General features: G+C 44.1%; 2 protein-coding genes across 4 annotated transcripts in view; one reads left to right on the top strand and one right to left on the bottom strand.

Annotated features, from left to right (window-relative positions):
• The window catches only part of FBH1 (F-box DNA helicase 1), a 42,373-nt gene extending 29,445 nt beyond the window's left edge, over window positions 1-12,928 (top strand). For 2 of the 3 annotated variants that reach the window (XM_032687268.1, XM_032687267.1), the window contains 6 exons: window positions 1,641-1,716; window positions 5,098-5,295; window positions 6,524-6,649; window positions 7,829-7,935; window positions 8,430-8,564; window positions 9,408-10,098. In XM_032687268.1, the coding sequence (XP_032543159.1) occupies window positions 1,641-1,716; window positions 5,098-5,295; window positions 6,524-6,649; window positions 7,829-7,935; window positions 8,430-8,564; window positions 9,408-9,527 (762 nt within the window). In that variant the 3' untranslated portion in view covers window positions 9,528-10,098. Of the gene's footprint in view, window positions 1-1,640; window positions 1,717-5,097; window positions 5,296-6,523; window positions 6,650-7,828; window positions 7,936-8,429; window positions 8,565-9,407; window positions 11,077-12,463 lie in introns of those variants that run through there. The other variant, XR_004356996.1, reaches the window with a different exon arrangement.
• Window positions 11,968-14,334, bottom strand: IL15RA (interleukin 15 receptor subunit alpha). The gene is made up of 7 exons (XM_032687739.1): window positions 14,326-14,334; window positions 13,957-14,281; window positions 13,354-13,434; window positions 13,023-13,148; window positions 12,811-12,840; window positions 12,446-12,509; window positions 11,968-12,321 (listed from the first exon to the last, which is right to left on the bottom strand). The coding sequence occupies exons 1-7, from the start codon at window positions 14,332-14,334 to the stop codon at window positions 12,216-12,218; spliced, it is 741 nt and encodes a 246-aa protein (XP_032543630.1). The 3' UTR covers window positions 11,968-12,215.

Genomic DNA, 14,334 nt, shown 5'->3' with positions numbered 1-14,334 from the left:
TATCCCGTTTTTATCTGGCTTAGGTGGGAACAGCCAAGGGCGATTCCCGCCTTTGGAGTCGATATTCCATCAAAAAGCGGGAATCTGGCGCGACCGGGAAGTGATTTGGGGCCGTTTTATCCTCAAATCCGGGCGGGCCAAATCCCGTTTTTAGGTTGATTTATCCCGTTTTTATCCGGCTTAGGTGGGATGGGAACTGTATAATTTGAGTTTAGGAATGACCAGGATTTCTGGGAATAGTTTGAGGAGATTTTGGTGCTTTTTCCAAGTGAAAAGATGTCCAGAAGGTTGGTGGGAATTTTATCATGTAGGTTTAGGAATGACCAGGATTTCTAGGAATAGATTTGAGGGAATTGGGGTGCTTTTCCAAGAGAAAAGTTATCCAGGAGGTTTGATGGGAATTGTATCATTTGGGTTTAGGAATGACCAGGATTTCTAGGAATAGTCGGGAGGTATTTGGGTGTTTTTCCAGGAGAAAACTTTTCCAGAAGGTTGGTGGGAATTGTATCAGTTGGGTTTAAGAATGACCAGATTTTCTAGGAATGGCTCCGTGGGAATTGTATAATTTGGGTTTAAGAATTGACCAGGATTTCAAGGAATGGTTTGATGGGAATTGTATCAGTTGGGTTTAGGAATGACCAGGATTGGGGGGGGGAAAAGAGGGGATGGAACAAATGGCTGGAAGTATTTGGAGGAGCCGGAGTGGTTCCGGTGCCTTTGGAATTAAAAATCAGCCGGAATTGAACATAAAAACAGGGAAAGAATAAACATTTTCCACGTTTTCTTGGGAGACAATGGCGGTGTTTGAAGCTGGAAGCGACCTTGGGATGTGCCGGGATCATCGTGGATCCCCAGCCCTGGGGGGCTTTGGTCCCTGGCTCAATCCACCCAGGAAATCCAGGGAAAACTGGGGCCTTTTTGGGAAGGGGAATCGGGATTTTTCCGCAGCGCCGGACATCAACCCCTCGAGGGAGCAACAGCCCCCGGGATTTCCCTGGATTTTCATTCCCGAAAAAGCGGAGCCGGAGGAGAATGTGTGCGCCCACACCTACAGGAATCCCTGGGCTGGAATTCCAGGAGGGTTTTAATCCGGCTCCACATTCCAAAGCCTCGGGAATCACTGGCCTTCGAGCTCTGAATCGCCAATAAAATCTCATGGAATAGGGAAAAACCTCCTTTAATTTGGGAATTTTGGAGCCGGAAGCGGAAGAGTTCAAAGCCAAGGAATTGTTTGAGCCGATCTTTGGAATTTTTAGGCCGATATTCCAAATTTTTTCACCTTATTTTTTTTTTTCCACCAGAAAGCTGCAAATTAAAACTAAGTGAACCTTTGAAGCTGTGGCTGCCCAGCACCAACTAAAAATTCGGGATGAATTTGATTTATCCCGATAAATCTGGGATGTGTTTAATTTATCCCGATTTTCTTCGGATGGAACAAACCAAAGAGGATTTAGAAACGAGAGGGGGGTGAAAAAAAAATCCTTTTGGAAAGTAAAAATGCCCTCGAAAGTAAAAAGAGCTTTTTGGGTCAATTTATGTTGAAATTGAGATTTATTTTTTTTTTCCCACTTTATTTTCCCTGGAACAGCCGTTTTTTTTTTTTTTTGGGATAATAAGCCCTGGTTTTTTGGTTGTTTTAGGGTTTGGCTCGTTTTGGCCTGAGCAGGATTTATGATATTTGGAAGTTCAGTCAACCTGCAGAAGTCAGGGAAAAATGTGAGTATTGTCCTTGCCCTTTCTCCTGGTTCCTTTTCCGTTTCCTCAGGGAATTCTCCAGGGGAAAAAAACCTGATTTTTGAATATTTTTTTTTTAAATTCATATCCGAGCTGGTTTTGGCAGCTTTAAGGATCTTCAGTTCTTAACACCGGGAATGCCAAAATTTTGGGATCGGTGTCTCGGATCCCTCCCCGGATTTCCACTTAGCTGGAAACTTATCCCAGGAAACCCCGAGTTTGGGATGTTTTTCCCTGTTTTTCCTGATTTCTGGGTCATTTTTATTTTGCCTTAAGCTTCCCCCTCTTTTCTTTTGGGTTTTTTCAAATCCTACTTTCTTTTCCCTGGCGGATAAAATTTGGGATAAAAATCCAGTGGGATTTATTCAGGATGGAAGAGGGATTTATGCCCTGAAGTCATACTAAAGCCTTTAATTAAAATTAAATTATTAGTAGTATATAATTAATATTATATATTAATTATATAATATAATATCGATTAATATAATTAATGTTGTATATAATTACATGTTATAATTCTATAATACAATAATATACAATTCATATAATATATCATATAATATTATTAATTAATATTATTCTTAATATTATTTGTATTAATAGTAGTAATTATAAATTCATATAATTAGTCTATTAATATATAATTAATTTATAATATAATTTTTAATATATGATAGACAACATGTATTTATTGTTTATAGTTATAATTAGAAATATTAATACTATCTAGTCCTATATATTAATAATTGATATATTAAAATATTGTTATATATTAATATAAACTTATATTGTTATTAATATAATATATTACTGTTATAAATAAAAATATATTTGAATATATTTAAATATATTAATAATTATTCTTATTACATTATTAATGTATTATTAAGATATATAAACATATATTATTATTCAAATTTAATTAAAATAAAAATAATAACATAAATTCATATAAATATCCTCTTTATATTACATTATATTTCTTTTATAATATATAAGATAATATTTTTATATATAATATACACATGTTGTTACAGTTATTATAAGTATTATTGTATAATATGGCACATACATAATATATATAATAATGTATTGTAATATGATAATATATTTATAAAAAATAATACAATATATTAATACATTGTAAAAATTATAATACTTCCTATAATTAAATTTTAATTCTAATTTAATATAAATGAAGTAAACTGTATAATATAATAATGAATAAATAATGATAATGAATAATGATAAATAATAATAAACAATATAAATTATATAATATAATAATACTTACTATAATTAAATTTTAATTCTAATTTAACATAAATGAAATCATTTATATAATATAATCATAAATAAATAATAATAATAATAAATAAGGATAAATAGTACTAAATAATAATATAAACTATATAATGTAATAATACTTGTTATAATTAAATTTTAATTCTGAATTAATATAAATAAACTAAACTATTTAATATAAGAATAATAAAGAATAATAAGGAATAATAATAAAATATATAGTGTAATAATACTTGTTATAATTAAATTTTAATTCTGAATTAATATAAATAAACTAAACTAATATAAGAATAATAAAGAATAATAAGCAATAATAATAAAATATATAGTGTAATAATACTTGTTATAATTAAATTTTAATTCTGAATTAATATAAATGAAGTAAACTTTATAATATAATAATAAGTAAATAATAATAAATAATGATAAAAAATAATAATATATGTTATATAATGTAATAATACTTATTATAATTAAATTTTAATTCTAATTTAATATAACTAAACTCTATAGTATAAGAATAATAAAGAATAATAAAAACAATAATAAAATAAACAATATAATATAATAATGCTTATTATAACTAAATTTTCATTCCAATTTAATAGAAATAAACTAAACCATATAATAATGAATAATGATAAATAATAATAAATAATAATATATGTTATATAATGTAATAATACTTATTATAATTAAATTTTAATTCTAACTTAATATAAATGAAATAAACTATTTAGTATAAAAATAATAAGGAATAATAAAGAATAATAATAAAATAAACAATATAATATAATAATACTGTAACTAAATTTTAATTCTAATTTAATATACATAAACTAAACCATATAATATAATAATAAATAAATAATAATAATGAATAATGATAAATAATAATAAATAATATAAATTATATAGTGTAATAATACTTATTATAATTAAATTTTAATTCTAACTTAATATATATGAAATCAACTATTTAGTATAAAAATAAAGAATAATAATAAAGTAAACTATATAATATAATACTGTAACTAAATTTTAATTCTAATTTAATATACATAAACTAAACCATATAATATAATAATAAATAAATAATAATAATGAATAATGATAAATAATAATAAATAATAATATAAATTATATAGTGTAATAATACTTATTATAATTAAATTTTAATTCTAACTTAATATAAATGAAATCAACTATTTAGTATAAAAATAATAAAGAATAATAAAGAATAATAATAAAAAAAACAATATAATATAATAATACTGCAGCTAAATTTTAATTCTAATTTAATATAAATAAACTAAACCATATAATAATAAATAAATAATAATAATGAATAATGATAAATAATAATATAAATTAATTAGTGTAATAATACTTATAATTAAATTTTAATTCTAATTTAATATAAATAAACTAGACCATATAATATAATAATAAATAAATAATAATAATAATAAATAATGAAAAATAATAATAAATAATAATATTAATTATATAGTGTAATAATACTTATTCTAATTAAATTTTAATTCTAATTTAATATAAATAAACTAGACCATATAATATAATAATTAATAAATAATAATAATAAATAATAATATAAATTATAGAATGTAATAATACTTATTCTAATTAAATTTTAATTCTAATTTAATATAAATAAACTAGACCATATAATATAATAATAAATAAATAATAATAATAAATAATAATATAAATTATAGAATGTAATAATAGTTATTCTAATTAAATTTTAATTCTAATTTAATATAAATAAACTAGACCATATAATATAATAATAAATAAATAATAATAATAAATAATAATATAAATTATAGAATGTAATAATACTTATTCTAATTAAATTTTAATTCTAATTTAATATAAATAAACTAGACCATATAATATAATAATTAATAAATAATAATAATAAATAATGATAAATAATAATATAAATTATATAATATAATAATTCTTATTCTAATTAAATTTTAATCATATTTTAATATGAATAAACTGAACTCCCGTCCCCTTTCCTTCCAGCAAACCTCGTGATCAACGATTCCTTTATCCAGAAGTGGGAAGGCTCTCGGGGGTTCTTCGGCTTGAAGGAATACGCGGAGCACGTGGACGACAGAGACCTGGCGGTGAAGATTTCCATCGTGGAGAAATACAGGGAGCGGATCCCGGAGCTGGTGCAGAGGATCGAGAGATCCCACGTGTCCCAGGAATCCCTGGCGGGTGAATCCAGGGATAAAAGGGGCAAATCCGGGTCTCCTTTCGGTCCTGAATCCAACCGATCCTGGGAAAAAGGGCTGAGTTTGGATCGAGTTGGACTTTTAGGGAGAAGGGAGGTTGAATGGGAGCTTTAGGGCTGGAGCCAGGCTGGGAGAGCTGGGAATGTTCCCCTGGAGAAGAGAAGGCTCCAGGGAGAGCTGAGAGCCCCTTGCAGGGCCTAAAGGGGCTCCAGGAGAGCTGGAGAGGGACTGGGGACAAGGGATGGAGGGACAGGACACAGGGAATGGCTTCCCACTGCCAGAGGGAAGGGATGGATGGGATATTGGGAAGGAATTGCTGGCTGGGAGGGTGGGGAGGGGCTGGAATGGATTTCCCAGAGAAACTGTAGCTGCCCCTGGATCCCTGGAAGTGTCCAAGGCCGGGTTGGAGCAACCTGGGATAGCGGGAGGTGTCCCTGCCCATGGCAGGGGTTGGGATGGGATGAACTTTAAGGTCCCTTCCAACCCAAAGCACTCTGGGATCCTGTGATTCCATGGAGTTGGAGGTAGGGATGGTTCCAGGCTGGACTTTGGGTTCTCAGCAGACAATTCCTGTGGGATGCTGCTCCCAGGGATTAAAGCAAAAAACTAAACTCCAGGGAGACCTTGGAGCCCCTTCCAGGACCTAAAGGGGCTCCAGGAGAGCTGGAGAGGGACTGGGGACAAGGGATGGAGGGACAGGACACAGGGAATGGCTTCCCACTGCCAGAGGGCAGGGAGAGATGGGATATTGGGAAGGCTGGGAGGGTGAGGAGGGGCTGGAATGAATTTCCCAGAGAAGCTGTGGCTGCCCCTGGATCCCTGGAAGTGTCCAAGGCCAGGTTGGAGCAACCTGGGATAGTGGGAGGTGTCCCTGCCCATGGAACTGGATGGACTTTAAGGTCCCTTCAACCCAAACCATTCCATGGTTTTATGATTCCATGGATATTTCACTTGCCCTGACTGAAATGTGGGGAGGGGACACGAATCAATCAGGTAGAAAATTCCTCAAAGAACATTCCCATTTGGAAATTGGGGCTGACAAGTCCCTTCAGCCCTTCAGGATTCCCGACAGAGGAGCTCCTGATTTATATTTGGGGGAGAAATTAAAAATTCATGGAGGATGAGATGAAATTCCAAAATGCCGTTTTTGCTGCCGTGGCTGATCTTTATTCCTTTTTTCCTTCCTGTGTTCCCACTTGTGCTGGATCCAGATTATCTCATAGGCACTGTCCACCAAGCCAAGGGCCTGGAATTCGACACGGTGCTGGTGGCGGATGACTTTGTGAAGGCCCCGTGTGGGAGCGACGCTTCCCAGAGGAGAACCAACCTGGCCATCGGTATGGGAACGGCTCCTGGGAGAGCAGGGAAGGGAAGGGAGATGGGAAGGGGCTGGAGAACTCCTGAGGGAGCTGGGGGGGCTCAGCTTGGAGAAAAGGAGGCTCAGGGGGGACCTTCTGGCTCTGCAAGTCCCTGCCAGGAGGGGGGAGCTGGGGGTGGGGTCGGGCTTTGCTCCCAGGGAACAAGGGACAGGAGGAGAGGGAACGGCCTCAGGCTGGGCCAGGGGAGGGTCAGGTTGGGGATGAGCAGGAATTTCTCCATGGAAAGGGTGATCAGGCCTCAGAACAGCCTGGAATCCCCATCCCTGGAGGGGTTTAAAATCCCTATGGATGTGGCACTTGGGGAATGGTCAGTGGTGGCCTTGGCACTGCTGGGGGTGGTTGGACTCCATGATCTCAGATCATCCAACCCAAATGATTCCCTGATTCCAGAAGAAGTTGTGGGTCCTGTAGGGCCATTCAGGTTGGATATCAGGGAAGATTTCCTCATGGAAAGGATGGTCAGGCCTTGGCAGAGGCTGCCCAGGGAGGTGGTGGAGTCCCCATCCCTGGAGGGATTTCAGATCCCTGTGGAAGTGGCACTTGGGGACATGGTCACTGGTGGCCGCGGCAGAGCTGGGAATGCTTGGAATCAATGATCTTAAAGGTCTTTTCCAGCCTTAAGGATTCTCTGATTCCGTGAATATTCCTGCAATTGTCACCGTGTAGCAATAGGGAAAGACCAACTCCAGGCTTGGCAAGGCCTCTGCTTCCCTTAGGTTCCTGGTTTTTGGAGGAGCTGGGCTATCCCTGGGGAGCAGAGGGAATCCAGGCCCCGGGAAACTCCCCCAGTGCCAAACCTGTGCTCCAGAGGCAGGAAAACATGGAGCTGGGAGCAGCTCCCTGCCTGTGCCCAGAGGGAGGAATGTGGAATGAGGCAGGAGCTTGGATGGCGTCAGGACCCCCACAGCAAACAGGGACTGCACATTCCCACTTTCCCAGAGAAACGCTGGAATGCTTTGGGTTGGGAGGACCTTAAAGCCCATCCCATCCCATCCCACCCTCTGCCGTGGGCAGGGAAAACCTCCCACTATCCTGGGTTGCTCCAAGCCTTGTCCAACCTGGAGGAAGCATGGGAAGGAGGGCAGGGCTGTTCCTCCTTGCTCCCTGAATCCATGGATCATGTCTGCTCCGTGCTAGGCGCGATCCCAGAGGACGAGTGGAACCTGCTCTACGTCGCCGTGACCCGGGCAAAGAAGTGTCTCCTGCTCTCCAAATCCCTGGAACACCTCCTAGCCCTGGCTGGGGTAAGTGAAACCTTCCCAAGGCAGGAAAACCCCTTCAGTGGGGTTATTTAGGATACCTGCCCCTAAGGATTATCCCCCTGATCCCAAGTTTCAGGTGGATCTGTGCTGGCAATACCCGAGGTCACGTTTTTCCCGCGTTTTGCTGCTCCATGCCGTGATTCCAGCAGGAAAATACAAGATTGCAGCAGTTTTTTTCCCCCACAGTTCTTGCATTTGGGTGTTGTTTTCCACAGATCCTGAGTTCTTCCCTCTGAGATTCCCTTTTCCCTGTCTGCAGGGCTGCCAGCTCTTCCCTTATTTCCTTCCTCCTTTCCCGTTGGCTTCTCCTTGACTTTTTTTTATCACCAGGAATTTGGGATTTTAGTTTTTTTTTTTTTTAAAGCTCATCCTGTTGCAAATCGTTTCCAAGGGGTTAAAAAAAATCAGAGAACAACCTCTTCCAGCATCTCAGCTCCCTCTGAGGGGTGTTATTCCCCATTTTCCTTGTTTTTTAGGAGCGTTTCCTTCGGGTGGAGCTGATGAGTGAGGCTGCCAAGGCCGGAGCATCCCACACTTGCTGCATGTCCAGATGCACAAACATGTTGGATCCCAGCTCCAGGCTGGTTGTGAGGAAGCTCCCGTTGACTCACGTACGTCTTTTCCCCGGGATTTTGGGATTGGGAGCCTCCAGTCCCTGTTCTGAGCCGGGATCTCACCCCCACAGCTCCCCATCCTTGTGGCTTCCCGGGGGGATTCCAGGTGGTGTTGCACTTCCCAGGGATCCATTTAGTTCCCAGGTTTCTCATCTGGGGCTTTTTGTGGTCTCAGGTGGAGCCAGTTTGGGGGTTTTGCTGTGTCAGATCCCACACCCGAGTCTTGGAGCCTCTGCTGAGCCCATGGAGCATCCCATGGGATTGGCAGAGCATCCCTCGCCCCAGGGACAGTCAGATTTTGGGGTCCAGGTTTGCCTTTGATCCCACCCTCTAGCTGTGAGGTGGAGCCTTATCCAGAGGGTACCATGAAGGCCAAGCTCTGGAGTGACCATATGGAAAATCTGGGAAGCTCCACATCCAGGGGACCACAGATGGCTCTGATCCATCCACAGGGACACGAGGGGCGGGACAAGAGGGAACGGCCTCGATCTGTGCCAGGGGACGTGTAGGTGGGATACTGGGGAAGATTCCTGCATGGAGAGGGTTGTCCAGTGGTGGATTCCCCATCTCTGGAGGGATTTAACAGCCACGTAGATGTGGCACTTTGGGAACATGGATGTGTTGGGGAACTTTGGGAACTTGGAAGTGCTGGGGAATGTTGGACTCGATCTCAGATCTTTCCAACCTAAACGATTCCATGACTCCATCAGGGACTTCCATGCTTTAGGCACATCACCGTTCCCTTCCCTGGGTGGGAGGGACTCGTGGCCGAGGTTGGAAGCAGAGCTGGTGTCCCTGCAGCTCCCTCTTCCCTGAAATTCCCGTCTCTCCCTCCCGCAGAGCAACGGCAGTCGCGATCCCGGGGGATTCCTGTGCCAGCCTTGCACCCGGCAGCACTTTGGCTCCCTGGCTCCACTCACCTCCTTCCCAGCGCTCCAGGAGCAGCCCTGCCAGCTCTAGGGAAGCCCTCCCAGCTTCCCAAAGCCCGTTGGCACATCCCAGCTCAGGAATCGGGTGGATATTGGAGCGGGGTTTGGGTGGATATTGGAACGGGATTCCAGCCCGGCTCCGGAGGAACCCCGTAGGCTCTGGGAGACCTTCCCTGCAGCCCTGCCTTGCCTTCCAGGAGCTGGGAAGCAGAATATTCCAAAGAATATGCACTTTAAGAACTGGATCAGCATTAATTTTGGAGCATTATCCCTGTTACCTCCTGGATATCCCTCCCTCCTCCCTGACGTCAGCGCTCGGTGAAATCCCTCTGATCTGCTGGAAGAAGAGGAAATGCAACCCTGGAAAGCTCCCAAAGGAACAGGCTATTTCTGGGAAATGGACTTTTCCTGGCCAGCAATGGGAGGAAATCATTAATCCCTCCCAGGGAATGAATTCCCCCTCCTTGCAGCCAAGGGCTTTCCCAAACTTGCTTCCCTTTTCCCAGGACCAAACCGTGAGGGAAGAACGGCTTTGGTTTGACCCAGAGACAAACTGGAGAGAGTTTTGAATCCTAAAACTCCATTTATAACCAAAAAAAAAAGCCTTAAAACTTCCTTAGTTTCCTCTTCCTTAACAAGTGCTTTGGCTGCATTGAATTCCAGCTCTTAGGAAAATCCTGGTGGATCGTGCTCCGTCGTGCCGCAATTCCAGAGCCTGTGCCACGGAAGAGCGAAACCGAAAGTGGTTCTGGAAGGGATCTGCCCTTGGATCCAGGCCCGGAGCAGGAAGAGGCTCATGCATCCTGTTATTCCCATGGCAGCTGCTGAAAGAGCTTGACTCCAGGAGTACATTCCCTGCTCCGCTCACCCTGGGGGCAGGAATTCCTGCTTGGATTGGGATGTGGACGTCGGAGCAGGAACCTCTGGTGCTCCCTCCCGGCTGTTTTCTGACCATCCCATGGGAGAAAGGCACTTCCAACTTCCATGGCTGGAGGGTTTGGACTGTCACACATCCACAGTGCTGATTCCTTCCCCACAAACAGCAGGACAAGGCACAGCAGCTGGGAAAGAACATGGAATTTTGGGCTGTTGATGGGAATTCCGGTGCCCGACGAGCCCTCGGTGCTGCAGAGATGGATTTCATGGATTTCATCCCGATCCAATCCTTCCCTATCCTGGCTGAGACCCCCCAGTGAGTTCAACAATCAACTGCTCTGTGTGATTTTATATAAAATATATATATTTATACATAAAAAAAGGCACCAGAGCTGCCTGTCCTGAAATAAAGGAAAACAATGGATAGAAACCACCGACGGATGAAGGAAAACCACAGCCAGGGAAATATTCCCTAAGTCGCGTCCTGGAAATATTTTTCCTTGGAATATTTCCTAAGTTTGGTCTTTTGAGAAGTGTCTGTAGTGAAATTGCTCCGGGTTGGGATCCCTGGGAGCAGCCAGAGCCAGGGGGGATCAGGAATCTGGAGCCTGGATCGGTGCTGGAAGTGCTTCCAAAGGATCCCTGAGCTGCGTCCGAGGGCGGAATGGGGCCGGAATCTTTGGCTGGAAAAGAGCAGGAAAGGGGTGAGGATGTGTGGAGGGACCTTTGGATGGGTCCCTCTCCACCTGATTCCTGGGATCTCAGGGAATTTGGGGGCAAAGCCGCTCTAGGGATGGGGTTGGTGTCTGGTTGGGCAGCTCTGGCTGTGCTGCTGGATAGGGAATGGGCACTGCTTGGAGCAGGGAAGATCGGCTTCATCCCAAACACCCCCATCCCTGCATCCCAAATACCCACATTCCAGCATCCCAAACACTCAAATCCTGGCATCCCAAACGCCCCAATCCTGGCATCGCAAATCCCAGCCTCCCAAACATCCAAATGCCATCATCCCAAACACCCACATCCCAGCATCCCAAACACCAACATCCTGGCATCCCAAATGCCCAAATTCCTAATACCCAATCCCGGCATCCCAAACACCCAATCCCGGCATCCCAAACACCCCAATCCCGGCATCCCAAACACCCCAATCCCGGCATCCCAAACACCCCAATCCCGGCATCCCAAACACCCAAATCCCAGTATCCCAAACACCCAAATCCCAGTATCCCAAACACCCAAATCCCAGCATCCCAAACTCCATTATCCCCAACACCCCAATCCTGGTATCCCCAACACCCAAATCCCAGCTCCCAAGCACAGAATCCCAGCATCCCAAATCCCAGCATTCCAAACACACCAATCCCAGCATCCCAAACACTCCCCAGTCCTGGCATCTCAAACACTCAAATCCCGGCATCCCACACACCCAAATCCCAGTTCCCAAGCACAAAACCCCAGCATCCCAAACCCCATTATCCCAAACACCTCAATCCTGGTATCTCCAACACCCCAGTCCCAGCATCCCAAATCCCAGCATCCCACCCCCTCCCCTTGGATACAGCCCCCCCCATCCCTCTCTCTGCCAACCCCCAGCATCCACAGGGGGCCAGTTCCTCCAAATCCTTGCTCCCGATCCCGGAAAACCCCCTCACCCGTGGGACCTGGAGCCGTGCCATCCATGGGAATCACTGGTTCAGGCTGGGAAGAGCAGCCACGCGTCCCTCGGGATGAGGCTGCTCCACGTGGATGTGCCACCGCTCAGGGAAGCCTCCGGCTTCCCGTGGGATCCTGGAGCATCCTTGGGGCTGGCAGGCGCACCGAGTTTCCCGGCTGCGGGCGCTCATCCCGTGGGAACGATCCCGGGGGGTGCCACCTCCTCATTCCCGGGGGCGGGAGATGCCATGGGAATGTCCCCGGGTGTCATGTCGTAGCCCTGCCCTGGGCGCCTGTGGAAGGGAGGAGGAGCATCCCTGGCATTCCAAGGCTTTTCCTCAGCTCTCAGGGAAGCGCAGAGGCTGAGGAAAACTCGTCCCTGGGGCGGGAAGACCTCGTGGGGTTGGGAATACTCACGTTTTCCTCCTCCAGCAGCAGCAGAAGGAAGCCACAATTCCGGTGACCAGGAGCGCCGGGAACCCTGTGGAAAAGCCACAGGGATGGATGAGCATCTTCCAGCTCATGGATGAGGGCACAGCCTGGTTCCAAACAAAACAGCTCCACAAAGAGCCATAAAAACCTTGGACGCAGTCCCAAGGTGCCCTCCCCACCCTGGCAGGGAAAAAACTTGGAATTCTCCTTCCCAGGGAGAAGTTTGGGTGCTGCCTCCTTCCCACCTCGGTGACATTCCCAGGGAATAAAAGCTCCCATGGCCCCGAGGGCTTGGAAGCTTAAAAAATATGGAAAATGAGCCCCTGCTTCCCAAAACAAGCTCGTCTTACCGATGGAATAGGCCAAGGTCTGGCTGGAAGCTGGAAAAGAAGGGAGAAAGCTTTTTTTTTTTAGCTGGAAAAGTCGGGATAGTGGGAAGAGCGTCGCTAAGGAGTTTTGGGGAGAAGGGAAAAAAAAAATCCACTGGGAAAAGAAAAAGAGCTTTTTTCCTGGATGGAATTATCCCTGGAGGGGGTTATATTCCCATGGGAAGCATCCCAACCTGTGGCATTGTCCGAGGGAGCGTTGGGCAGCGGGGTTGTCCCCTCTCCCAGTGTGGATGTATCCGGTGGTGTCCCGTCAGCTCCAGGCTTTCCCACCGGAGAAGGGCTGGAAGTGGGGCTGGTTCCTGCAGGGAAAAGGGTGTAAAATTCCATTTGAATTCCTTTTCCGATTCCCAAATCGAAAAGCACAACGCCCCAAATCCAGCGGCCCCCAAAGCGGTGCCATTCCACGGGATTTCATGGATTCGGCCGCGCCGTTGGAATATTTCGCTTCCCCCCCCACGGTGGGTTTGTGGCCCCCGAAAATCCCGAAATTTCTGAGTTGCTCACCCCTCCGGGTGGTGCTCTCCGTGCCCGGCTCCGTCGGGATCGCGGGGACGGGGGTTTGTGGAGGAGGAGCTGCCGGGTCTCCTGTGGGAAAACACCGCCAAGAAAACAGGGAATAAACCATCCGGCCCCGGGTTGTTGGGATGGGAAAGGGACATCATCCAATACAAGGGACTGGGAGGGTCACTCCACAAAAATGTCCCTCAGTTATCCAAACTTTTGACTGTTTTTGGGAATTAGTGTTGATTGGTCCGTCAGTTCATTAATTAATATTCCATCCTCTGTTGGTTACTAATTCTCACTCTAATTAATTCTAATTAATTAATTCCAGTTAATCCCCGTTTTCAGTCCTTTTAACATCTTTTTTTTTCCTCAGATGGATCTTTTTTTCCCATCTTTTTTCCCCCCGGCTCCGGGACCGCCGAATCCGGCGAGCCCTAAGCTTTGGATTTGCTTTCCCAACCCCTGGAGTGCGTCCGTCATCCATTACTTATCCCAGGGATTAAATCTCCTCCCAAGATGCTGAACGGGGAATACAACCCCTCCCCACATCCCTCGGCGGTGGAATTCCCACTCCCCAGTTCCCGATTCCCACGGGGAGCTCACGGATGCACTGGAGCGTGGGGTCGGTCCAGCCGGGCCGGGCGGATCCATCCCGGAGGACGCACTGGATGAGGTTGGAAGTCCCGGCTTTCCGCTTGTATCCCGGGTCGCAGGAATAGCGCAGCAGGGAGTGGAGCCCCGTGTTGTTCCCCACCTCGATGTGGGCATTGGCCACGGCCTTGGGGCGGCTGCATCGCGCTGGAGAGGGATGGAAAACACATGGAATCGCAACCGGGACACCGGGAAACCGCCGGGAATGTCCCTGGAAGTGTCCGAGGCCAGTGTCCCTGGAAGTGTCTGGAAGAACCTGGGATAGCGGAAGGTATCCCTGCCCACGGCTGGAGCTGGATGGGCTTTATGGTCCCTTCCAACCCAAACCAT

The sequence above is a fragment of the Chiroxiphia lanceolata genome, chromosome 5 (assembly GCF_009829145.1).
Source record: "Chiroxiphia lanceolata isolate bChiLan1 chromosome 5, bChiLan1.pri, whole genome shotgun sequence".
In the NCBI taxonomy this organism is placed as follows: domain Eukaryota; kingdom Metazoa; phylum Chordata; class Aves; order Passeriformes; family Pipridae; genus Chiroxiphia; species Chiroxiphia lanceolata.
This window is presented reverse-complemented; position numbering and strand designations above follow the sequence as displayed.

Excerpts from the sequence above, each read along its gene's own strand:
- IL15RA (XM_032687739.1), bottom strand. Across the intron at positions 12,841-13,022 it reads TCCCTCGGACAATGCCACAG|CTTCCAGCCAGACCTTGGCC; the intron begins GTTGGGATGCTT and ends CTTCTTTTCCAG. Across the intron at positions 12,510-12,810 it reads GACCTTGGCCTATTCCATCG|GGTTCCCGGCGCTCCTGGTC; the intron begins GTAAGACGAGCT and ends GCTTTTCCACAG.